At 50.3% G+C, this 24,929-nt stretch overlaps 9 protein-coding genes across 9 annotated transcripts; 7 read left to right on the forward strand and 2 right to left on the reverse strand.

Annotated features, from left to right (window-relative positions):
* Window positions 1-4,354: 4,354 nt before the first annotated feature.
* MTG2 (GTP-binding protein Obg) lies at window positions 4,355-5,998 on the forward strand (the record flags this gene model as incomplete). The annotated part of the gene is made up of 1 exon (XM_041705970.1): window positions 4,355-5,998. One exon carries the CDS (start codon window positions 4,355-4,357, stop codon window positions 5,996-5,998), a length of 1,644 nt encoding a protein of 547 aa, XP_041558402.1.
* Window positions 5,999-6,331: 333 nt separating this feature from the next.
* On the forward strand, window positions 6,332-7,951 carry APUU_50921S (putative JmjC domain protein; the record flags this gene model as incomplete). The annotated part of the gene is made up of 1 exon (XM_041705971.1): window positions 6,332-7,951. The coding sequence occupies one exon, from the start codon at window positions 6,332-6,334 to the stop codon at window positions 7,949-7,951; it is 1,620 nt and encodes a 539-aa protein (XP_041558403.1).
* Window positions 7,952-8,094: 143 nt separating this feature from the next.
* On the reverse strand, window positions 8,095-12,207 carry APUU_50920A (bifunctional urea carboxylase/allophanate hydrolase; the record flags this gene model as incomplete). The annotated part of the gene is made up of 8 exons (XM_041705972.1): window positions 8,095-8,336; window positions 8,405-9,238; window positions 9,297-9,450; window positions 9,506-10,809; window positions 10,866-11,586; window positions 11,640-11,913; window positions 11,968-12,087; window positions 12,137-12,207. The coding sequence occupies 8 exons, from the start codon at window positions 12,205-12,207 to the stop codon at window positions 8,095-8,097; spliced, it is 3,720 nt and encodes a 1,239-aa protein (XP_041558404.1).
* A 423-nt stretch (window positions 12,208-12,630) lies between these two features.
* On the forward strand, window positions 12,631-13,466 carry APUU_50922S (LamB/YcsF family protein; the record flags this gene model as incomplete). Its single annotated transcript, XM_041705973.1, has 2 exons — window positions 12,631-12,681; window positions 12,756-13,466. The coding sequence occupies 2 exons, from the start codon at window positions 12,631-12,633 to the stop codon at window positions 13,464-13,466; spliced, it is 762 nt and encodes a 253-aa protein (XP_041558405.1).
* Window positions 13,467-14,898: 1,432 nt separating this feature from the next.
* APUU_50923S (putative homeobox and C2H2 transcription factor) lies at window positions 14,899-17,430 on the forward strand (the record flags this gene model as incomplete). The annotated part of the gene is made up of 1 exon (XM_041705975.1): window positions 14,899-17,430. The coding sequence occupies one exon, from the start codon at window positions 14,899-14,901 to the stop codon at window positions 17,428-17,430; it is 2,532 nt and encodes an 843-aa protein (XP_041558406.1).
* Window positions 17,431-18,139: 709 nt separating this feature from the next.
* On the forward strand, window positions 18,140-19,164 carry APUU_50924S (uncharacterized protein; the record flags this gene model as incomplete). The annotated part of the gene is made up of 2 exons (XM_041705976.1): window positions 18,140-18,482; window positions 18,581-19,164. The coding sequence occupies 2 exons, from the start codon at window positions 18,140-18,142 to the stop codon at window positions 19,162-19,164; spliced, it is 927 nt and encodes a 308-aa protein (XP_041558407.1).
* A 453-nt stretch (window positions 19,165-19,617) lies between these two features.
* APUU_50925S (putative ubiquitin-conjugating enzyme) lies at window positions 19,618-20,761 on the forward strand (the record flags this gene model as incomplete). The annotated part of the gene is made up of 4 exons (XM_041705977.1): window positions 19,618-19,679; window positions 19,737-19,831; window positions 19,893-20,623; window positions 20,678-20,761. 4 exons carry the CDS (start codon window positions 19,618-19,620, stop codon window positions 20,759-20,761), a joined length of 972 nt encoding a protein of 323 aa, XP_041558408.1.
* Window positions 20,762-21,978: 1,217 nt separating this feature from the next.
* On the reverse strand, window positions 21,979-23,355 carry APUU_50926A (putative CUE domain protein; the record flags this gene model as incomplete). Its single annotated transcript, XM_041705978.1, has 1 exon — window positions 21,979-23,355. The coding sequence occupies one exon, from the start codon at window positions 23,353-23,355 to the stop codon at window positions 21,979-21,981; it is 1,377 nt and encodes a 458-aa protein (XP_041558409.1).
* A 394-nt stretch (window positions 23,356-23,749) lies between these two features.
* pex7 (putative peroxisome biosynthesis protein (Peroxine-7)) lies at window positions 23,750-24,879 on the forward strand (the record flags this gene model as incomplete). The annotated part of the gene is made up of 2 exons (XM_041705979.1): window positions 23,750-23,913; window positions 23,976-24,879. The coding sequence occupies 2 exons, from the start codon at window positions 23,750-23,752 to the stop codon at window positions 24,877-24,879; spliced, it is 1,068 nt and encodes a 355-aa protein (XP_041558410.1).
* Between the last annotated feature and the right edge of the window lie 50 nt (window positions 24,880-24,929).

Genomic DNA, 24,929 nt, shown 5'->3' on the forward strand with positions numbered 1-24,929 from the left:
GGTGACGGATATCGCTGGCCAACCGTAGTTCAGGTCGCAGCTGCTTTGACTTTCTGTCACAGTTCAGCCAGCCCATCACAATCTTCAATCCAGCCTGCGTCCATTTTCCATCTCCTAGATGCTGGCGCTAACTTGTCGTTCGCAATCGCAGATCTTTCATTGACCGGTTTGAGCCTAGCTTGCTAGTGCTAGTGCTCATTCTTCGGTAGCGATTCCCGGCTTTCCATGCCAGGAGCTGGAGACTACCGGAATATCTGTGCCTCTTCAGGTCATGTGAGGAACTGCACGAATATTCAATTCTTATTTGTCCGCGTCCGCCCACTTGGAACCTTTGGAAATTTTCCTGGCATGTCCTCTGGGAATTTGGGATCACCGTTGGCCACCGGAGATCCCTGTAGACGGGCAACTGGCGTCTTTCAACAACGCAGAACGTACGTACTTCGGTCACAAGGTCGTACTTCCTTCCGGAGATCCCCGTCAACTTCCGGACCTACGTTAATTTCTTTTTCTGCTCAAGCCTTGGAATTTTTTTATTCTTTGTCCAATCTGTAGTCTGTCCCCTCTGAACGTGGGGCACCTGTCAATCGATGGGCCGAGCAAAATTCTGACAAAATGGACAGACAAATAATGGAGCCTACTTCCATGCAATCGTTGCACCGAAAGATTCAAACAAGCGCAATCATTCGACATCATCCTCATCGAAGCGAACATGGCTGCTCTTATTGGTATATGATCTCAATGCGTCAAGCCGACTGCCGCCTGATTGATTACCATTATGCATTTACCTGGGCTAGGATTACTCCTGGAGCCGTGTACACAGCCCAGGAGCCTTCCCGTGCCTTGCCAGAAGCGGGAAGAGGACGCTCGAGTCATCGTCCGTCGCAACCTAAATCAATTGTCGGTCAATCGACATGTGAAACTATGCATGAATATGGCTATTGAACCAGCCAAGCCTGCCTCGAGTAACTTGACCACGATATGATCATCATAACAGTTTTACATCTAGGGTTGCAGGGAGTATGATCGTCAGACTCCCAAGGCTGATTTTGGGCTGTGGATTGCGCCAACTTGTACGCATGTACAAGGGTTGGGTCGACTTCCGCCGGCATTTAGAAAGTACTCGAAAGCACTCGTACTTTGACGCACTAACAGGTATGATTCACGCAAGGATAGTGAGCAGGTGGATGGATCGATATACGGTGAGACCTTCAGGGTGGATTATGGAACCACGAGGCACGAATTCGCAAATTCGCGCGAAGCCATGCTGACGAGGCTGGTACTAATCTCTGACATGCTAGGGACGGGATAGAATTACGAACGGGACGTGTTGAGAGTTGACACCGCGACTGTTCCATGACATTCTGATGACTATGATCTTTAATTTAACCCGATTACCCGAGGCCTGTCAACCGATGATATGGAGAAGCCTATCATGAAACGGTTAGCGTCAGAACCAACACTTTGTTCAATGCATGTCATTGGGTCTACCAGACTTTGCTTGGGGGCAGGGCACGTTTTAATTTGCCCTTGCTAGAGGTCCTGTCATTTGTTATGAACTGGATCATGCAACCTGACTCGAAACATGCCGTGCCAGAATGCTGGCAAAAGACGTTCGACCTTGTATCCTGTCAAAAGAGCGAACATTACGTATCTACGCGCGATTAATTCGTGCTGAGACAGATACATGTTCTATCGCCCTGGTCCGGTGGTACATTCCCTAAAAAGCGAACGTGTCGTTCGTGGGTACTGCCACTTTAAATTCTTTGGTACCCAGTAGCACTGCACATATATTCCTGTCGTACAACATATATTTGACAGAGCCCACAGAACATGAGATCCGATGGGCCAACCTATTAATGTCTTATAGGTGAAAGCCGGTGAATTCACTGACAGCGACATCCAAGCCAGTATAGGAATTCGCAGAGGCAACTTGTGCGACTAATATATCCAGATACTAACTATAGCCTTCTATGATATCATACAATGTCGCTCAATGAAAGCAACTGCTGCATAAAGGAGGGTCATATAAATACCTCTAGTAACTGGAACCCTCGATCGTCGCTTTTCTACAGTCAAAGAATTTCCGTCAGGTGCTCAAAACCTACTGAAAGCCCAGATGAGTAAACTTTTGCCGCACCCGGGGGAGGTGAGACGAAGCGAGCAGTTCGAAAGGCTCTGTCCTATGTCTTAAAGAAAACTGCCGTGATGTGCTCGACGCAGCCCATATACTAATAGTGGCGCTGTCTAGTCTCACTAACCAACGAGATCTCAATATCGGCGACAACTGCTTTAAATTGGCCTTCCAACGTACGGAGCACCTATGTACTGTGTACCCATGTAGAGGTTGCCACTCAAATGATGCGTCGCTGCATTGGATAGAATGAATGCAATAATAATCACTCAATCAGACTGCTCTGTATAGTTGTCGAGGAATTGTTACCACGGTGTACTACTCTGACGCAGTGATGGGTATGGACTATGGAGTGTTTCGATCCCCGCCGACTCCATACACCGGAGACTTGCGCCCACGCAGTAAGTACGTAATAAGTACCAGGCTAATGTGTCTGAGATCTCCAAACTTTAAGGTTGGCTGGCAGAGCAAAAGTACCAGTACCTCACATTAGCTCTGCCTCTCCATTCCCCTCGCCCGACTTAGTACATCACTATGTATGGATTTGCCTTTTTCCTCCCTTCTACCTCCGTACGGATAATTTTTCAGTTGTACTTTTGAGTTTTTTTGGCGTGCCCCTCCTCCTATTTTAGCCCCTGCTCAGCGTTTCCGGTTTCGGTGTCGGCGGCCAAGTTCAAATCACCTGGGAAGAAGTATTATTGGCCGACGTTTTGATGATGGGAGAATCTTACATCGGGGCTACGGAAAGTTATGTAGTGGTACCTGTTTTACAAGATACGTACTAGTGCTCCATGAAATAAGTCCTATTATTTGGAATTTGACTGCTGAAGAGTGTCGCCTGTTGCTTTAGGGGGGCTGCATGACGGATAGATCGGAATCGCTGTGCTCGGAGCCAAAGTTTGCGATCCCCAGAGTGTCGGATCGATTTGGGCGCAGTGGCTTCTGTCTAGTGAATTCTATTTCCCGCTGTGTCTGTTTTTGCTATCGGAGAAATTCTGATATGTCTCATATTTCCGATCTACGAAGGCGTCGAGGTCTAGACCTGCAGACAACAGAGCGCATTGGTGAAAAAGTGGCCACAGCTGAAGCTCGGATTATGCTTTCAAGTTTCAATGAATTGTTCCAGACCCTTCTTTGATGAAGTGTGAGGAAATTATTATCATCATTATTGTTTCCATCGCTCCTGTTCAATGGTATTGGAGGTCGCCTCACTGATCCGTTGGCTTGGGAGGTCTCATGCAGATTCCACACTATTCCATAACAGAGCAGCGTATCTTACTTCTGTTGGAAGGGCTAACAGCCATCGCCCTGTAGGCGTCGTATGACCATCACCCTCGCTGGTATCGACTGTTTGTAAATAATACCAAGCGAAAAGGGTGCTTTCTAGCCGCGCAGGTACTCACTTGCTGCAACAGGTGTCCACAGCTTGGTACTGTCAGGTCAAAATGCATGTCTCTGTTGCCCTGCGCTAATCCATACACATCGAGCGGTGTCGTGAACAGCCCTAGCAGCGCAGCCTCACAAAGATATATTTACCTACGTGGAGGGCGAATACCCAACCGTAATCATGTATACACCGCACACCGTGGATACAGCGATGCTCCTCGTCGCATCTGACTCAACAGGCCGTCTCAGGCTGGTTTTACCGACTTTTCGGCGGCCGGGCGAAAGAGATGGCCACGAGTCTGGACTGCATCATGACGTAGGCTGATACATTGAGGCGAAGCTTAGTTTGAAACGTTTGCTGGACGGTATAGTTAGATTTGTGTCAGCACTAGAAGCTAACTTACAGCTCATGGCTGGCTCTGGACCTCTGGCACTGCCTGCCTCTGTCGCCGAATGGGCGTGGCTGGGAGTTGCCATTGTGTTGGTTGGGGACATCTTGGGCAGCAACACAATCGGAGGTCTAGTTCTAATACTAGCGGTGTAGATAAGCACGGCTCGACTTGTTACTTGGGCTTCAAGAAGTATGTGGTAGTGGTAGAGTATGGTGCAGACAGGAAGCAGATAAACATTGTTATCGTCACGTGGAGATACCACGATAAGGTCACATGATGTCAAAAAGCCTGCGGTGCTTTGAGCGTCATAGAATCGACACGACAAACAATTATCCAAAGAAAGATGAGAATTTCGGTTCTCAGCTTGCCGATGTCCTTTAATTGAACTGTTGTGTGAATTCAGATACTGCTCCAGGATGAGCGACACCTAGCATCAGCTACTATAATGGCGACACAACGAACGAGCCTCCGAAGCTTGACCAGCTTGTTGTCGCAGCGAAGCGCTTGTTTCCGGTATACAGCGCAGAGGCCAGGCGCATTCAAGATAAGCTACCGCCGATACACTACGGACATCGAATCCAATGAGCCGATAGACCAGGCCACAGTCGACGAATCTCCATCACACCTCAACCCCTCTCCCGAAGACTATTCGCGGTTCATCTTCCAAGACAGATGTCGCTCAACAATCTACGCCGGTTCCGGAGGTCACGGCTGTGTCTCCTTTCAGCGAGAAAAGTACATTCCAGACGGACCTCCGAATGGCGGTGACGGCGGCAGCGGCGGAGGCGTTTACATACAGGCCATCGAAGGGATGACCAGCCTGCACAAACTTGCTCGGGGCGGAATAATCAAGGCAACCCGAGGAAAGAATGGCCAGGGGAAAAGTAAGGGTGGAAAGCGCGGTGAAGATGTTCTCATACAGGTTCCTGTGGGTACGGTCGTGCGTGAGGTAGACCGACATGACCCCGTTGCTGCGGAAAAGCGACGGCAGAAACTGATGAAGAAAGCGTCAAATGACGAGGAATTGGAGGAACTTGGCATTACGCCTGTTCGTCACGATCGCTGGGTCCTTTATCCTGGTGCGAACCCGTCGGATTTCCTGATGACTGTGTTTCCAAAGAATCCGCCGCGGAGGCAAAGCATTGCTGCGCTTGAGCCGGAAGCGCCTATATACCTTGATCTGTCGAGACATATGGATAAGCCGATTTTACTAGCGGCCGGGGGTGCTGGAGGCTTGGGAAACCCACATTGGGTTTCTCGTGACCATCCTCGACCCCGGTTTGCTTCGCGTGGAGAGGGTGCTAAGCGTTTGGAATTGGAATTTGAATTGAAGCTGCTTGCAGACGTTGGATTGGTCGGCAAACCCAACGCTGGGAAGAGTACCTTGCTTCGCTCCATGACGAACAGTCGGACTCGCGTCGGGAACTGGGCCTTCACTACGCTTGAGCCCAATATCGGGACCGTGGTTATCGACAACGACAAAGGGCGGCCCTTGGTTGAACTCGAAGGGAAAGCCCCGCGAAAGAGGTTCACAATGGCAGACATCCCGGGGTTGATCAAGGATGCTCATTTGGACCGTGGCTTAGGCTTAGGGTTCTTGCGACATATTGAGCGAGCAGGAATCCTTGCCTTTGTGGTGGATCTTAGTGCTGGTAACCCCATCGAGGAGTTGCAAGAACTGTGGAATGAACTTAAAAAATATGAAGAGCTGCGCGAGATGGAGCCAGCTTCCCACGGCGAGAGCGAGGACGATCTGACTTGGAATCCGCCACGGCATGGCCTACCTGAACTACAGACCGAACATAAAACCGAGCTGGCACGGTCGAAAGACAATCTTCCAGAGCTTTTGCTTCCGGCTATACATACAAAACCATGGTTTGTTGTGGCCACGAAGTGCGATCTCCCCGAAACCCAAGGGCGATTCAGGACACTTCAGGATTACCTTCGCGGAGTCGAACAGGGCGAACATGAACACCCAGGAGGGTATGAAAGTGGTTGGAGGGAGAAGATATTTGCGATTCCCGTAAGTGCTATGCGGGGGGAGAATGTCCAGCAGATTCCAAGGCTTGTAATGCAGCTTTTGGATTAAGGCATCTGTATAATATTTATCTGTATATATAGTGTAAAATAAACTCCATTTGTACCACAAGTGAGGAATAATTAGGTATTTAATGTCGTGCTATTAAGCCCAATTTCATGTTTTGCCTTTGGTGGGCGGATTATAACACAATCTGTAACACCAAACTTTCTTGTCTTCTAACAAAACTTCACATGAGTAGTAAATGCGACCACCTACTTTCACGCTGCCACGCTGCAGTCCAAGATGACGGGACAACACATCTTTATCACCTTTTCCCCTCCTTGACTTTTCCTTCAACTCCTCCCTCTTCTTCATTCCATCCCACTTACCTATCTAGAGACGATGGTCCTCCAAAACGTCCTCGCCGCCACGCTCTCCGCAATAGTAAATCCCGCTTCGGACGACCCGATTATTCAGTGCTTTCACAGAGACCTTGACATCCTCCGTGATAATCTATTCAACAACACAGACGAAACGCTTCAGCTGTCCGACGCGCACCTACGTGTTTTCCCTTTTAAAGATGTCGAAACCTGCTGGCGAAGGCTCTACACCGACTCGAGCATTCTCAAAGCTTGTCTCAGCATCTGCGATAATCTCGGGCTCATAAATCAGCGCAGGGATAAATGCGGGAAGGACGGGTATTCTCTCATTTCTCAGTTGATTGAGTCCCTCAATAAATCTACAGGCGATGGACCCAGGGTCGACTCCAACGCTGCCTGGCTCCCGCCAGTCATTCATCTTCTCGACAAAGCATTGATTATGACCGGCGCGCCTCTTCGTGAGGACTCGGTTGAATCTCTTCTATCTGCTCTACAAGAAGCTACAAAACCTCACACTCTTGACACTGATGATGAGCAGTCAGACTACTCATCCCGCGCTTCGAAAAGACGGAAGCTCTCTCCGTTCTTACCCCCCGATGCCGTCTCTGCGCCGACCCTTAAACATCCAATTACCCGTGTTTCGGACCCAGGATTTGACTACATGGAAGACCATATACAAGATGTGAAGACTCCCCTGATCATTACAGATGCGGTGGAGCACTGGCCCGCGGTGTCAACACGACCATGGGTATCGCGCGATTACTGGCTTGATAGGACGTTCGGTGGCCGCAGGCTAGTTCCCGTGGAGATTGGCAGGTCATACACGGATGAAGGATGGGGGCAGCGGATTATGGAGTTCAAGGAGTTCATTGAGAAGTACATCTGGAGGGAACCGTCGCCGTCGAACTCGCAGGATCAAGACAAAGAAGACACCGACCAAACAGGGTATTTAGCGCAGCATGATCTCCTCGGCCAGATCCCGGCTTTGCGGAACGATATCGCTATCCCTGACTTCTGTTATATTACCCCTCCAGCGCCGGAAAAGGGAACACCGGTGTACCTGAAGAAACGTCAGGAATGGGAATCTGAACGGCAGAAGAAGTTGGGCAGCCACCAGGCGCACGGCGACGGCGACGGTGACGATGGTGAAGCTGCTGTTGATGGAGGCTCACCCCTTACTTTCTGCCAACCAAGGGACCCGATCATAAACACCTGGATCGGCCCCTCTTGGACAATATCTCCTCTCCACCATGACCCATACCACAACATACTTGTGCAAGTAACAGGTTCCAAATACATCCGTCTTTACTCGCCTCATACGCCCGCCTCCCAGATCTACCCTCGAGGCATGGAGCCCGTCGCGTCCGAGAGAAGAGGCAGCAACTCTGGTCCGCCTGGTTCAGACGGTGATGGCTCCGCGGCACGGATGATTGATATGTCGAATACGTCCCAGGTTGACTTGGCTTCCATCGAACTCTCTCCCGCCGAGTCGGAGCAGTGGGAGGCTATGTGGCCTGGCTTCCAGCAGGCGGAGTATGTTGAGACCGTCCTGAAAGAGGGCGAGTCTCTGTATATTCCAGTGGGATGGTGGCATTATGTCCGTGGACTGAAGGCAGGGATTAGTGTTAGTTTCTGGTGGTAGTCTTGGATGTTTACTATGTCTACTCTCTGCACGTGTGAGTTCCAGGCAAAGTAGTCATTGATTTCCTATCGGGAGCCTGTCGACAGCGAATAAGCTGTAATATACATTCACCTGAAACAAATTCCAAAAAGGATAACAGCATCTTAATTCTCAGCCTTCCGCACCAGCATTAAGGGCTTTCCGGCCTCAATAGAATCACCCTGCTGAGCTATGATTTTCTCGACAACAGCTCCGACAGCGATTGATTCGGTCCGGACCGCAATCTCAAGCTTCATCGCCTCGAGGACCACGACAATTTGATCCTTTTCTAACTTGTCGCCCTCTTTGACTTCGACTTTCCAGACGTTGGCGTTTAGCGGTGCCTCGATGGTGCTGATTTCTGGGTCTATATCCTCATTTAGTATCTTGCATTTAATAGATATAAAAAGACGGGAAGAATTGAGACAAACGAACCTCTTAGCAAAGCATCAACTGTATCCATCGGAACACCCCTCTCGGCCTTTTCCTTCGCCCATTTCTCTAACATCTCATTCTCAAACGCATCCATATCAGCTTGCGCTTTGCGCTGCCGTGCCCGGATACTCTTTACTTCGTCCTTGGTCTCGCTGAGCAGTCGATTATGCTCGGCCATATCGAATTCAACTTCCTCCCATTCATACTCATACCGGCCGCTCTGGAATATCGCGAGCTGGCGCTCATATTCCTCCTCACTAACTTGGTAAAATGTGATCTGGTCAAAGTCCTCAAAGAGCCAGGGCTTTTGGGGTGTATAGCCATGCTTTGAACCGAGGATGTCCACACCCGGTATGGTCAGGCCGGTCATTTGATACCCACCTGGGGAATCAACGGTATATATAGCAAGACAGCTACCGCCCCAAGATACCTGGCCGGCGGGCGTGAAAACGCGGCTCGGGTTCATCTTGGGACAGTTCATGCGCTGGCGCGGGTCAACGGGAAGGGAGAGCGGGAGGGCCGTGAAAAACCCAACAGCTATAACCATGAAGTTGGCAGTGAGGTATATGTTTTCGAATTCCTTGCGAGTGAACGCGTTGTTGCGTGCGACGAAATCCATGTTGTCTGGCAAATAGGCGGCGTAGGGCCGCTGGGTCTCCATGTACCGCTTTATAGCGTCATTTTGTCGCTTGCTTTCGAAGGTGAGCGGCAGTTTGAAGAGGCGGCTGCGCATCTTTGCGCGGCTCAAATCGCCAAGTTGGGTTTCAATGGTACAAAGGTAGTTAATTAGGCTTTGTTGGGGTATCTTGGTGCCGTCATAATAGAGCATTAGGGCTAAGAAGTATGATGATTAGCTGCAAGCGTATTAGGTCTCTGATAGTTTAGGGCTTACAATTTCCGCAGCCGACCATAGAGGTCAATCCGTTTGAAAATGTGATCTCGCCTGTTGCTTCGGTTAGGACCTTTTTCAGTGCGGTGACTCTGTAGCGGTGGTTTAGATCGAATGCGCCGGTTCCATAGTCAATCAACAGATAATCATCCCCGGCCTGGAAGAATTTTAGTCAGTCGGTATCGCTGTTAAGTAGCATCTGCATCTCTTACCTGCCGATATGAAACGAGCGGTTGGTTTCCTTTCTCTGGAATCTGGTGAACAATACCAGATCCTCGCGTCGATGCTGTCATAGCTGGAGGTAAAGAAGTGCTCAAAGGAGTAATAGTACCAAAGGCGGCACCCTTTTGGCAACATTCTACAATGCCAGTAATAAAATTTTCCAGATCATTGCGTTTCGAGACAGCATCTTTCAAAGAGGTGGCCCTGAATTTCAAAGTGTCTCCAGCCTTGACCTGGCCCAGCTTCCACATATCCCCTTTCACAATCGTATGACTGCTAACAAAGCCACCAAGGTCCGGTGCATCTTGCGGAAAGATCACTGGGTCGTCACCGGTCCAATTAAGAGACCCGATTGCGTATCCATACTCAATCAGATTGGAAGGGTGAGCACCACCCTCGCCTCCGTCTGAACGGGACCAGTTGGGTTTGGGTCCAAGAAGACGTATCCCACCTCTCGCAGCGTTATGGGAAATGGTCCATTCAGCGTCGTAGAGCATGTCAATGCTCTCGGGAGTAAAATATCCTTCATCGTATGGCCCCGGCATTGACATGAGTTCCCAGCTGCTAGGATACTGCGGGATGAGCTGCTTGGGCAAAGACAACTCCGTATCCAATTTTGGGAGTTGGCTTTCAATAACGAGATAATCTCCAGACGTAAGTTGTCGGCCTTGGTAGCCACCAACACCGACCATTGGTGCAGTAGCCTTTGAGCCGAACCACTCAGCAATGTTGAGGAACCCACCAAAGACAGCTAGATAAGCTCTGCAGCCATTACCCGTGGTTTTACCGATCTTCAAGCGCTGACCAGCTGATATTTTTATTCCTGACCACATAGGCACGGGGGCGTCGTCGAGCGTTGCATCAATTGGTGCACCACATAGTGAAACGAATGCCGGTCCTAAGAAACGTAGTTCTGGTCCGCTTAGAGTGATTTCCAGGCCCTCGAGCCCGACAGGATTACCAACAAGCGCATTGGCAATTCGAAAAGCAACCGAATCCATTGGTCCGGAATGACAAAAGCCTTTTCCGATGGTCGGACGGCCAGGCCAGTCTTGAATGAGCGTGTAAGCGCCACCGGAGACGACATCGATCGCCGATAAATTGTACTCGAAATTGTCCAAGAATCTAGTCAGCGTAGACCCGGAGTTGAAACCCTTGTTTGCAAGGATCTCTGCCAGAAACCCGAGGTTGGTTGGAGGGCCGCAAATCCGGGAACCGGTTAGGATCTCTTTCAATCCTTCAATGGCCTGGTGCCTCGTCGGTCCATGATACATGACCTTTGCAATAAGCGGATCTAGTCTCTGTAAGATATTATCCAGCTATGTATATCGCCTGTACAGAGATACATACCATAGTTTGCGGACACTTTGATACCCCTGTAAACCCAGGTATCGATTCGAGAGCCTGGAATTTCCTTCCACTGTACGTCTTGTAATGTTCCGGGACACGGTGCAAAGTCCTTGACCGGGTTTTCTGCGTATACTCTAGCCTCAATAGCGGCGCCTTTAGGCGCAGCTACCGGAATATTTGAGAGGGACTCTGCCTCGAGTCCCTTTCCCCCCGACAACTGGGCATTTGCTTGCTTCAACATGAGCTCTACCAAATCAACGTCGTAGCATAACTCTGTGATTCCATGCTCAACCTGAAGGCGTGTATTCATCTCTAGGAAGAAAAATGCTCCTGATTCATCATCCACGAGATATTCGATGGTGCCGGCAGAACCGTAATGAATTGATTCTGCGAGACGGACAGCGGCATCACATAGACCTTTCCTGAGATCTGGATTCCTGGTGACGAAGGGACTCGGGCATTCCTCGATCACTTTCTGATGTCTTCTCTGGATGGAACACTCCCTTTCGCCGATGGAAATGGCTTTACCATGGCCGTTTCCGAAGACCTGGACTTCGATGTGGTGGCTAGACGGGTAATAACGTTCGATAAAGAGCCCGGCGTTCTTAAACAGAGCTTCACCCCTAGATTGTACAGTTTGAAACGATTCACGGACCTCTTTCTCTGTATTACATGTGAGAAGGCCCATTCCACCGCCACCTGCAGTCGCCTTGAGCATAACCTACTAAGAGTGAGTATGGTTTCACGTTGAGCAGACGTTGAAGGGAAATTTACAGGAAAGCCCAAGTTTTGGGAAACGGTTACAGCTTCATCTTCGCTTGTAATCAGCCCCTGTGAGCCGGGAACAATGGGGACACCGGCTTTTGTAGCCAGCTCTCGTGCAGTGTGCTTGAGCCCGAATGCTTCAATGCTCTCTGGGGATGGACCAACGAAGACCAAGCCAGCGCTGGAGACGTCTCTTGCGAAATTAGAGTTCTCCGACAGGAACCCATATCCAGGTATGATAGCATCGGCGCGCTTTTTCTTTGCAATTTCAATAATCTGGTCTCTGTTCTTCCCCGTCAGGTTTTGACTCAATAAAGCGATGGTCTACTGTACTAACCCATCGATATACGCCTTTGACGGCACCCCAGAGAGGAGAATTGCTTCGTCCGCTAAATGGACATGAGTTGAGGCAGCATCTGGCTCGGTATATATTGCAATAGTTCGGATATTAAGCTTCCTTTCAGAGCATTAGCACTGACTGCCGAGAGAAAGGGCTGTGTCGGTACCTTGCAGTTTGCAGAATCCGCACAGCAATCTCTCCGCGGTTTGCAATTAGAAGTGTTTTGAGAGACTCCATAGTCGGTATATTACGTAGGACCTAACGAGCTCTAGCATCCTCGCACGTTGCTACTTATAAGAGGTCGGTCATCGGTCCTCTTATCTTGGGAGCCCCTCACTTGCTCGTATGCGTGCGGGGAAGAAGCTTCAACTTCGTCTTCCATGAGGTTGGAAATTTAGCCATCGATAACGCATCCGGACATTAGAACATCTGTGATTGCACGATGACGCCGAAAATATCGGGATTTCGGCTCAACGGAGAGATCTGCATGAGATGATAGGGACATTCTCCCGATTCCCCCACCCCGCCCCAAGCTCTGAAGAGTTCCCCATACCATGGTTCCACGGTTCGGGAGGAGTCCAAGCTCCGATTATAAGTAACCAGACTGGACCTTGCAATCGGACTAAAGGACGGAGTTTAGTGGAAGCTTCAACAGTCATCATGGCTCCGATCACGAAAAAAGCGCTAGTTAACTGCGATATGGGAGAAGCGGTATGTCTTCAACTCCGTTAAATGGTTCTCCAGAAACGCCAGTCGAACAGAAAGCTAACGCGATCGGTGAACAGTACGGGAACTGGGCTTGTGGCCCAGATCTTGAGTTGCTTCCCTTGATCGACATCGCTAACATCGCCTGTGGTTTTCACGCTGGTGACCCTCTGATCATGTTGGAGACAGTACGGAACTGCAAAGCTCACAATATTTTGGTGGGAGCACATCCTGGTCTGCCTGACATTCAAGGGTTTGGACGACGCGAAATGAAGCTATCTCCGGATGAACTCACCGCAATTACTATCTATCAAGTTGGTGCTCTCCAAGGTTTCTTGGATCGCGAGGGGGTCCGCCTCAATCATGTCAAACCGCACGGTGTTCTTTATGGAATGATGTGCAGGGATTATGAGGTAGCAAAGGCTGTCATGCTGGGAATTCCTAAGGGGGTCCCTGTCTTTGGGTTACCTGGGACAAATATGGAAAAGGCTGCCAATGACTTGGGGATCGAATTTCGGGCTGAATTCTATGGCGATGTCAAATACGATTCTAGGGGGATGCTCGTGATTGATCGGAAGAAGAAGCCGTGGAATCCTGCAGATGTTGAAAAACATGTTCGGCAGCAACTTGAAGAGCAGTCTGTGACGAGCGTTGATGGGACTATAGTACCGCTCCCTATCAAGGACTATGATGTATCCATCTGTTGTCACTCAGACTCGCCAGGGTGCGTTGAAATTATCAAAGCAACGAAAAAGGTGGCGGACGAGTTCAATAAGAAGTATGGATTTTGAACAGCTGTGTACATATTTCCAGAGACAAATCAGACTCTTCAGTATCCAAACCTTCGCAGGCTGAAGTAAGGGTGATGTTGGAAAATAGGGTCAATTCTTTTGGCGCACGCTTCTGTACACTGGCTTCCCTGGGAAATGATCACATTAACACGGCGAGAGTGAGACTGATAGGGACCAGAGCAAATATATCCTTGCATATAACAACAGGGAACATGGAGTGAAGAGTAATACGTCCTTCCTATGTAAAATTTCAAGAGAGGAAGCGTACTTTTCTCATCTCATATTCCAACACGAAATGGTGAATGGCAGCAAATGGCAAGCCCCCATTGTTGGATAGCCAGAGCTTCACTGGAGACACGGTCGAAGTATCCGGGGAAGGCGTCGCTATCAGTATCTGGAGATCCGAGAATAATAATAAGCACTAGTAAAGAGGAGACAGCCTCAGTAGCGCCATTTTCTTCGTCATCCAAGGCTCGCTCCTAAATATTTCTCACAAGGTAGAGGGCGCATGAAGGATGATGCACAATTCCAACCGACCTGACGGGAGCTAGACTGTGTTAGGGATAACCATAGCGAGCAGGTGTCATCTTCATCGTATTCAACGCGAGCCCATGGCGAGGAGTGCTGTCATCAAGCACAGCCCAAGTGATCAACGCTTCGACGCCAGGCGAATCTGTCGGTCTGTAATGAAGGGCGAGCATGACGAGTATTAATAGAGTAATTGCGAGGCTGGCCCTAATTTGAAACAAGACTTGGTAGTTTGATAACTCCTAGGTCTTAACTAGGACTGGGGAGAAGGACTCCGATATCGTTTGGAGATGATTCATTGGGCTGAGGAGCTAACCCGGATAGGAATGGCGCTGTCAAAGGAAGGGCGTGCAGTTCTGTTAGTGCTGAACATGCTCCCCTCCACGACCACCAACGAGCCTCCATCGCGCCTATCCATGGGTCAAGTCCGAGCAGGGGGTCTCATTTCTCGCAATCTGATGGGCCGAACCCTTGAAACTAGCCACGAGGAAGCACAAAATGACTCTGACCTTTCGGTCAAAGCCGCAGGAGGCCGCGTGAGCGACTCTGGCCTTCTGCACAGACAGAGGAAGTCCGACCGAAAGATACGAAGACGCTGGGATCCTGGAAGCTGGTAGAAAGACAACGCTAGCAGGACCCAGTCTTTCCAGTGTTTCCACTTTCCACCCTATCCGGCATGCTTTTCATACCCCAGACGAAAAATATGGCCCTCTTTTGATATCCACCCCTCCCATCCTCCGTCCCCCATCCATCCATCGACATTCCATTTCTCTATTCCCTTCTGCTGCACAGTCTTCTTCAACCATCTTGACTCGCTGTTCTGCTCGTTCGAGGCCACCTCGGCCGCCACGGCTTCTGTGATATATGCCAAAAGTCTTTACTACGTTCCTAAGTAGTCTTGGAGATGGAGTTCTTCGATTTTGATGAGGCTGCATCCGGTTCCCACATACGGGACGACGATGTTGCCTCTGACACAATCGAAATTGATGAGAACGATGCTGAGGAAAACTATCAGGCTCTTGTGAAAGAACAGTCGCATGAATTGCCAAATTTCCTCCCGAACCAAAATGTCTCCCAGGGATTCATGGCTGATACTCCTGACCCAGAGGGCATTTATCCCATGGGCCGTGCCAAAGAACCATGCGACTTCTGCCGGAACATGGGGCTAGACTGCTTCATGGCGAAACGCGGTGTGATGCAAAAAACGGGTGGTTGCACTTGCTGCATTTCTCTGTATCGGGAATGTAGCTTCACCCAGACAATGCCCAAATTCCCGGGAATGGACACACTGCATCCAATTTCTGAGAACATCGATATTCCCACCGGTGGCCTGACGGGCAAAAAGGCGCTCAAGTCCTTTTCTGGCATATCAGAAGACGTGGACGCCCGCGCAAGAAAAAGCAGCTCGCGGCTCTCGCGAGAGTCGGTCCGGATCCTCAAGGGTTGGCTCAACGAGCACAGCGACCACCCTTACCCCAACGAAGAAGAGAAGGAGGAATTGAAGTTACGGACAGGACTGAGACGGACTCAGATCACCAATTGGCTCGCCAATGCTAGACGGCGTGGTAAAGTCCGACCTGCGCCTCGAAGCAGTTCGCCCGTCCCGGGCGCGATTGAAATCCCCAGACAACCAGAGGTTGATCACACGCTCCTGACTCCGTTGGAACGTTGGAAGTACTCTCCCCCTGAAAACGAACCGGCTGCCATCTCCAACATTTTGCGAGCTTTGAAGGACACATCCCTCGAAGTACGTCAGGGGGCACAGTCCGGTCACGTGCGCTCTCAGTCTCGGAGGACTGGGTCTAGCAATGACTCAAGCCATGCCAACTCGAATGTCTTCGACGCGTCTTCCCTAGTTAGCAGCCATGAAACCAGTCATTCAGCAAGTCGTTCTTCTTTGTCTGACCTCTCTTTTGCTTCTGCATTTTCTCATCGTTCCTCCCTCGGCTCATTCGGCTCGATGGACCGGAAAGAACGACGTCGCCGTCGCAAGCCGTCTACATCTGCAAATACCTTTGCTCAACAGAAGGCAAAGGGTGCTGTCCGGATCTACCAGTGTACTTTCTGTGCCGACTCTTTCCAGACTAAGTATGACTGGCAGCGCCATGAGAAGTCCCTTCACTTGGCTCTTGAGAAATGGACTTGTGCACCACATGGGGGCGTGGCCTTCTTGAACGGTGCTAATCGCTGTGTATTCTGTATGGCTGTCAACCCAGACAATGACCATCTTGAGGCACACAACTATAGCAGCTGTGCAGAGAAGTCTTCAGCTGAGCGAACGTTCTATCGGAAAGACCATCTCAACCAACATCTCCGATTGATGCATAACGTGCGCTTCGATCCTTCCATGGATCAATGGCGAAGTCATACCACTGAAATCATATCCAGATGTGGTTTCTGCGGAATCACTTTGACGACCTGGAAGGGTAGAGCGGATCACCTCGCTACCCACTTCAAGAACGGTGCCGACATGGTTCAATGGCAGGGTGACTGGGGTTTCGAACCCGTTGTGCAAAGCCTTGTCGAGAACGCTATGCCACCATATCTCATTGGTCATGAACGCAGCACTCTTGATCCGTTCAAGCTCTCGGAATACAACAATAGAGCGCCTAGTTTGACGATTCCAGAAGACGCCAATTGTTTTGATCGCCTAAAAGCGGAGCTCGGCGCCTTCATCCAAGAGAACATCTCAACTGGCGTCAGGCCAACCGACAAGATGATTCAAGATCAAGGGCGACAAGTAGTATATGGATCCGATGATCCATGGAACCAGACCTGTGCTGATAACCCCTTCTGGTTGAATATTCTTAAACGCGATAATGGTCTTGAGCCTGCGCCGGGCTTTGAACATGCTCAGTTTTCCAACTTGGAAATGCAGAAACCTTTTGCATCTCACGAAGGTCTTCGGCGACCTCCAATGTGTGCTCGTCAGTCATACGGGCCAGGATACTCCAGCTCTGGAATCCAGAGCCCCGCTATCCCGAGCACGGGCCGATCTTCTGCTGCCCCAAGCGTTCCTGGAAGCTCGGCTGGCAGCTTTTCAGGCAGTGGAGTGTACTCGGCTACACGGCCCTCCGGGTTATCGGTCGACTGGGGCAGTAGCGCGTCAGCCGGGGTATCGTCTTTCTCGACACCGCTGAGCACGTCTGTCGACCCATTTGTGCAGATGGGCTTTGACCCTGAGTTCCTGCAACATTTAAATAACCGTTACGAGGAGGAGCTTCCATTGGATAGCTTGCAAGACATGACTTTTGAGGCTAACGATGGCGGCGTAGGAGGCCTCGAGAACATTGAACACATGGACACAACGGGAGTAACCAGTGGCCCAACTGCTCCGATCCCGATCCCCACGTCGAAACAACCCGATGCGGCGATGCCTGATGCGGCTCCCGTACCGGGTCTTCACTTTGGCGCCGCGGATAGAACTGGACTGTGAGCGGAGCTATATGGCAGTAGTGTTCGGGAGTAGTAAAAAGATTCCAAATTGTAGATAGAAAATATGGAGTTTAGCTGTATTCAATTTTTTTCATTTCCATTTTTGCATTTTTCACCTACGACTGTATTTGGGGACGGGTGTCTTATTTATAACCGTTTCTCTTGCCAACACCCTTGGCTAAGGAATGGTGAAGCTGATCGAAGGGCGTAAAGTACGTAAAACCCCCCAACAGAGACATTCCGATTGGCTGCAATAAGACGAAGGGCGCAAGCATGACATTTTATCATACGAAATGTCCCTTTCCTCTTCTAGACCCCGAGCGCAATCCGGGTGTCTATCACGATTCTTCGCCCCTCCTAGGCGCCAGACACGGCCCACTAAGTTCTGACATGTGAAATGCAGGCCAAGTCTTTGCCGCAACGGTTTTTCCTTCCCCAACAGCTTTGACACCAGATTCTAGACTCTACATCTCCTATCTATAGGAAGACTTCTTGTGATCATGCTAATCGCCATAGCGGGGTGAACCCTGCCCACCTCTCGGAAAACAGCCCGCTTATCAGCGTCAGCCTGTTTCCCTCCAGACCACCTCTTGAAGTTCAGTCTCAATCTACCAAGTACGGAGCCCTCTCCAAAACCTAGAATCTGCTGGCCGAAACCTTTATCTGTGCTTTCTGTCTCTGGATCCTCAGAAAGGCCTTTTTTTCTGGAAATGATGGCCGAATCAGTCCAAGTGGACGACACTTCCGAGTGCCCGCATCCATTCTCCCTCTTCCCACCGTTCATTCCCACCGTGATCAAACGGCGTTTTACATCTTCACGGTACCCAATGGTTAGGACAGAAACCAGCAGTGCCCTGTCATCTCGAACAACGCCATTCAACACGGGGAATAGCACGCCGCGCCCTTCTTCCTCGGGGAGCACAAGTACAGCGCGAAATTCCGATGATTCCTTCGGCTCCGAGGACACCGGGGTCAATAGGGATGTTCTGGCAATAGGAGTGCCGGTAAACCATGAAGTGGGCTCTGGCCTGCGGTGGAATAGGGTGAATCCCGGTAAGAATTGCTACCCTATTCCTTGAACTAACCAGCAGCTCAATAAGCATGAAATCGTTCGAATCACCAACTAAATTATGAATGTATATTGGCGATAGCGCTCAACCTCCTCCGCCATGCCGGGTACGAGGCGCAGCAGCCGCATTGCGAGAGCCGTTTAGTTCGCTCGCTTTACCTTAACTCCATGGCATACCTGCTCTCTGCACTACCAGAGGACCTAAGTAGCGAGGAAGCCGCAACACTTCGCGGTAGTTTACCTGAGAAGCTGAAGTCGTCGTTGACTCCGCTGTCCTCGTCTCATACGGACTCGCCCCCTTATCCTGCGCAACGCTCCTATATTCATCGATCGCTGGCCACTGGCATCATCTATTTCTGTCTGCTCCTGCAGTTTCTCATGCCATATATCAAGGAGGTTATATTTCACATGTATCAGTATGACCGCACTCACAGGGTTAGAGAGCGTGTGACGTCTCTTACTTTGTACGTCGCTGAGATGGTTGGCCGTGGCGGCGTGAATTTGGGCTCCACAGTTTTGAATATGTATGATGGGAAACCGGGCGATGCGGTTTCTGGGACTGCATCATGGTGGTTGGAAGGGGTGGCCGGTGGGATCTATGAAGGCGTTGGGGAGGGTATGGTGATTCTTGGATTTGATGAGTTGGGCAAGGATAATAGAATATAGAGGCTAAATATATATACTGGAGTTAATGATGATTTCTAAAATCTTACTCTCTGGGGGACAAAAAAGTCTCGATATAGTTTTCTTTGAAATGACAGCGCAAGACTTATATTATAAATAGTTTCATCCCTCTATTTACCGGGGTTGAGTGTCAAACTTTAGGTTTTAGACGCTTACTAGAGAGAAATAATAATGACATAACATCATGCTGACTTGACAGTGTATTAGACAACGAATAATATCAATAATATCCCATGCACCCCGTCATGAGAATGCTGTAGAGTATGTTTGTAGAGAAAAGCGTTACCGCTTATCGGCGGGTCAAGCCCCACACCCAAGCTTGGATCTCTTGGAGGCTGGAGCTTCTCCGAATCGTCTCCTGAGATCAACATCAGCACCTCCAGACTCTGGCACACTCTGCGTCTAGTCAATGCTCCTTTACCCTCGATTGGCGCCATGTCAACGACGCGACTGCCCAAAATCGCTTCTCTTCGGAGATATCAGCTGCTTCAGGAACAGTGAGTCACCAATTGCTCGGGAGAAACTCCACACGTCCGTGCTAATCGTTACCCCAGTGCAAGCCTCAAGCATGCAGCCCCCCCTGGAGTCTATGTGAGCCTCAATCCAAGTGATCCGTCGCTCTGGGCCTGCGTGATCTTTGTTCGGTCCGGTACGTTGCAGTTCCTGCCAACTACACTCTAAATTGTAGAATTAACCGTCTTCATCCTCAGGCCCCTATGCTTCTGCGATCCTACGATTCCAGATACGGTTCCCCCCGTCGTACCCTGATCGCCCACCACTAGTAACCTTCTCTACCGACGTATTTCACCCGCTAATTGTACCACTTACAACCTACACCTTCAGCACTGGTGTATCAAATGAGGATCCTGTCAGCGCAACGGACGAGGAGCGGTTACCGCCGGGAGGGTTTAGTCTTAGGCATGGGTTTCCTTGTTGGTTCGGGCGTGCAAAACGTGGTGGTGTCGGTTCAGTCGCATCTTCGAGGCCCGTGAGTCTGAGTGGCTCAAATAAAGGGGACACAGAGACACCAGCCCCTGATGGTTCTGCGCAAGAGGGCGCAGAGTCAAAGCCACAAGAAGGCGACGAGGGCGAGGCTGTCACTACTGCACCAACGGATGCCCTCACGAGGACGAGAACGTCGATCCCGGTTTTGGAAATCTTGGATTACATTCGTACTTCCTTTGATGATGAGACTGTTCTCGATTGCGTGCCGCTGGAAGCAGCTGGCAACCCAAGTGCATGGCATGCATGGAAGGCTCACCGCAAGGACATTGACGGTACTGATGAGCAGAGTAGCTCAAAACGCGACAACCCACAAGCGCGGCTTCCGGGTGACTGGCATTGGGATGGAATATGGACCAGACGCGTGCAGTATGAAATTGAAGCGAGTCGGTCGGATGCTACTTTGTTCGGAAATTCTGTCCGGGGTCCCGATGAAATGGTAATTTTATTGATTCTGACGTAGGTTTCAGAATTTTGCTAACGTGGAATGCAGATCCGATTTAGTCGATTAGATGGTGATGCCCTGGCCTCAATCAAGCAAATGGTTATTCCACCCTTGGAGCAGAGTTCAGAATAAGAATCATATACCGAACACCGCAGCCTGACGGAAGTCGCAAGGCCTCTAGCTCCTTCCTTTCGGGAGAGAAGATGAAGAAGCCAGCTTCCAGGATTCAAGAGTAGATTCATTGCCTGGTGCGGAAAGCACGACGGGTAACACTGGAGCTAACAACAAGCTGTTACACACATGTCTCCCTCCACGACCTCGCACTCCTATCAATAAACCGCATCCGACTACCTACTGCATTCCTATTGCGTTCTTACATGGCAGTATTGGATTCAACTGTATAGGTATCGTCATGAATTCTAAACACAAGACGGCGATTATCGTCATTGCGTTAGTCTTGATCCCCATTGTCCTCGTTTGCTGCGCATTTGCCTTGGCCTTGGGTTGCGCCGAGTTCTGGAGTTCCGGTCGCTTCACTCTCATCAAGCCTTGGTGCAGACGAAAGCTGTCCGGCGTGCGAAGAGGAGTCAAACCAATCCGACCCAGCGACCCTGCAGCCATCAGACACCACATTAGCTCGAATGCACAACCCACCACGGCAATGGCGGAGGTCTGATCCGAGATTCCACTCCGACTATTTCTTTGAAGGCCACAGAGGCTCGGTGTGTAATAAGGAACCATGTACGAATGCTTGCGTATCCTAATTAGTTTGGCATACAGCTGGTGACACGCCTTTCGCAACTCGCTTTGTTTTCCACGGATATCAATTCCCCCACGACTTCAACTGCTAGACTGATTGACGATTTCGATATACAACGTCAAACCTTTGCTGGACCTTCGCTGGACGGACGCTTATCATTTGTTAGAGTTATGGACACAGTACGTATGATCTTCAGTTTCTCAGCATTTTTATGAAGGCATACAGAGCTAAGAAATCTACAGACATACCCTCAACCGCAATTGCACTTGTTTCGAATCATGAATTCATGAGAACAACCATTAGGCTGCGCATTACACGTTTCACTTTGGTAATGATTGGATGGACAACCTATATTTGGTCCGCTTTATTCCGCAGTTCGTACATCGAATTTCAGAGATCGGTTCAAGTTCCGTGACACTTGCTCTAACAACACTGTTTTCCACTAAGCACGCGCCTACCATTGCAATGAACTGTGCCCTACTGCATTTGTGGCTAGGTTGCAGAGGGCTACCCAATTGTGTATATAGCTAAGCCAGCATCCAATGCCAGTCTATTTGGAGAATTTGTTACAAAAAAACTGCTTTTCTTTTCAGTCGGCGAAATTAATTAGATTTGGGGCATTCGCATCCTCTTCATTAGTTTGAGGTTGTTTCCAAAGTGGCTCGCCGTCATCGTCAAACTCGGCCCATTGGAAAAAGCCACAGCCCTGCTTCCCCGGTTTAGATCCCATATAACATAACCACATATAACGTCCTCTGGTGTCACGTTTACGCTGGACACATTTGAGCACTGCATGGGCGTTACAGCGACAACGCGGGATGTTTCGTGGATGTAATGAATCCCGATACCACCGGTAAGTGATATTGATCCGCCGATTGCCTGATAACGGATGCGGGGAAATAGTCTGCGCGGGAGCAATTGAATGCTTCCATTCCTCTTGCGTCTCCGCATGCATGACCAACAGAGAATTATGCGGCAATGCTATGGATATCTGCCCCTGAGAGTCAGCCCGTGTCCGCGCGGATTTCTCTCCTGCCGCTTCATCTTCATCTGGGGCTATCCGTCGCACACGAAACTCCCGTTGAACACCTAAGCTTATACTCCCGATGACTGCGCGGGGCCCTAAGTAGGTAAGATGATCAGTGTGATATCCGACGCTCTCTGCGGGTCCATCGTAGCAGTTGACAAAGGCGGCGTTGGGCATCCATTCCCGCGGTGACTGGTACTTGAGTTTCTTGCCGTCCGGGTAGACGTCCCGCATCCGCTTCTGGATTTCTTCGTTGACGGCTTGCTGGACGCGCGCAGAGATCGCGCGGAGGTGCGGGGTTGCCTGGCGGATATTCGTGTGGTACGTGCCTCCGTATGTGTAGTCGTTGGTGTGCTGAGCCTCCTGCTCTGGCGTAGAGACGTAGACGCACGTAGAGTGTGGGCTTTCAACAGTCCTGTCGAAGATCTGCAGCTTGTAACGGGAGAAATGCTGAGATTCGTCGAGGAGTTCAAGTAGAAGAGCATTCGCTTGCTCGGGTGGGAGGAAGTTGTGGATGATCGTGCAGGGGGTACATGCTGCGACGTCCTCCGGGCTGAACAGGTACAGCGTCTTGCCCTTCTGGACTACTGGGGTTCGCTTTCGTTGCGATAAAGTGCCCTCTCCGCTTTCGTCTTTGCTCGGGGAGACGTGGATATGAGACGTTAGGGACGTCTGGGTTCCTGGTGCACCACTAGTTGTTCTGGGCCGTTTGGGAAGTTGAGGGAGTTGCTTCTGCTCGGTGATTGTGGTTATTGCAGTTTCCACTGAGCCACTGCAAGAAACAAGGATATCAATGAGAGTGTCCTGTGGCGTGTCTGGGAACAGGGACACCAGTTGGGCTAGCTTGATGTCTGTGGAGGCGTCATCATCGTCTGGTGTCACTGGTTTGGTTTCAGCCGGAGGACTGTGTGGTCGTTTGCGCGATAGATAGCGGTCCATAGGGAGGGAACTCCCCGAGTGACATAATCAGGGAGTTAGACTGACGAGGAAATTAAGCAAGTTGGTCATGCTCGGTGGGATAGGAAAAGTGTGGTGAAGGGTTCGTGTTTTTCGAGGCCATCGAGATTCACGTGATTGCTCTGTATATGGCCAGTCACAGCTCAGGTTGATTCTATATTGATGACAACCTCGACGATCTGCAGAGCTTGACCTATTAATACATCGAAACGATGGACGAGTTGATGTCAAATGAGGTGTGAAATAAGTGGACGGCGATCGGAGCCAGAAACGAACCTCGGCTCGTGCCAGGTAATCTCCCCGCAATTCTTCCTTACTCTCGCATTCCTTCTCATTCCAACCTCAACCAAGCAACGCCCCTGGGACCTCCTTCGACATGTTACACTTCCGCACCGAAGGCTACAACGGTTATGCGGTCAAGTACTCCCCGTTTTTCGACAACCGACTGGCAGTAGCTTCATCGTCCAATTTCGGCCTTGTCGGCAATGGACGTTTGTTCATTCTTGAATTGACCCCCCAGGGCATCGTGCCAGCTAAATGGTATTTAGTCGCTTTCGATTTATAAATTCAGGGTTCATTATTTGAAAGCTAATGATCTACAGGTTCACTACTCAAGATTCCCTCTATGACCTCGCCTGGTCCGAAGCCAATGAACACCAAGTCCTAACCGCATCCGGAGACGGCAGCATCAAGCTCTTTGATTGTACACTCAATGATTTCCCCATCCAGGGCTGGAAAGAACACAATCGCGAAGTCTTTAGCGTCAGCTGGAACCTGGTCTCCAAAGACACTTTCTGCTCAAGCAGCTGGGATGGCACAGTTCGCATCTGGTCCCCGCAGCGCCCGCATTCCCTCATGACCCTTCCCACCCACAGCTGTACCTACTCTGCCGCCTTCACGCCGCATTCTCCAGACATCCTCTCCTGCGTATCTTCAGATTCATATCTCCGCATCTACGATCTCCGTACACCGGCTTCGGCCTCAAACCACCTCACCCTCCAGATTCCAATCCACGCAGCTCCCGTTTCTCCGATACCGGGTAATCCGGGTGCCCCGCCAGCTGCATGCCCACCTTCTGAAGCACTCACACACGACTGGAACAAGTATCGGCCATCGGTAGTTGCTGTCGCAGGTGTCGACCGGACAATACGCACATTTGACATCCGCGCTCCGCAACAAGGGCCACAGACTGTGATGATTGGCCACGACTATGCCGTTCGCCGGGTTTCATGGTCACCACATCTATCAAATGTCCTTCTCAGCGCGAGTTACGATATGACATGTCGTGCTTGGAGTGACCAGACCCCCGCCGGCGTAATCGGAGACACAGACCTCATGCGGTCTGGGCCGACGCCGATCATGGGTGCCGAGCTCGGCCGAATGAACCAACATACCGAGTTTGCGACGGGCGTCGATTGGTGTCTTTTTGGAAGCGAGGGGTGGTGCGCGAGCGTTGGGTGGGACGAGAGCGTGTATGTATGGGACGTTCGTGCTGTGATGGGATAGAATACGGCCCTTTACTTTTCAGTCTTGATTCTTTTTTTATTCCCTGGATT

Source organism: Aspergillus puulaauensis, chromosome 5, assembly GCF_016861865.1.
Source record: "Aspergillus puulaauensis MK2 DNA, chromosome 5, nearly complete sequence".
Classification (NCBI taxonomy): Eukaryota; Fungi; Ascomycota; class Eurotiomycetes; order Eurotiales; family Aspergillaceae; genus Aspergillus; species Aspergillus puulaauensis.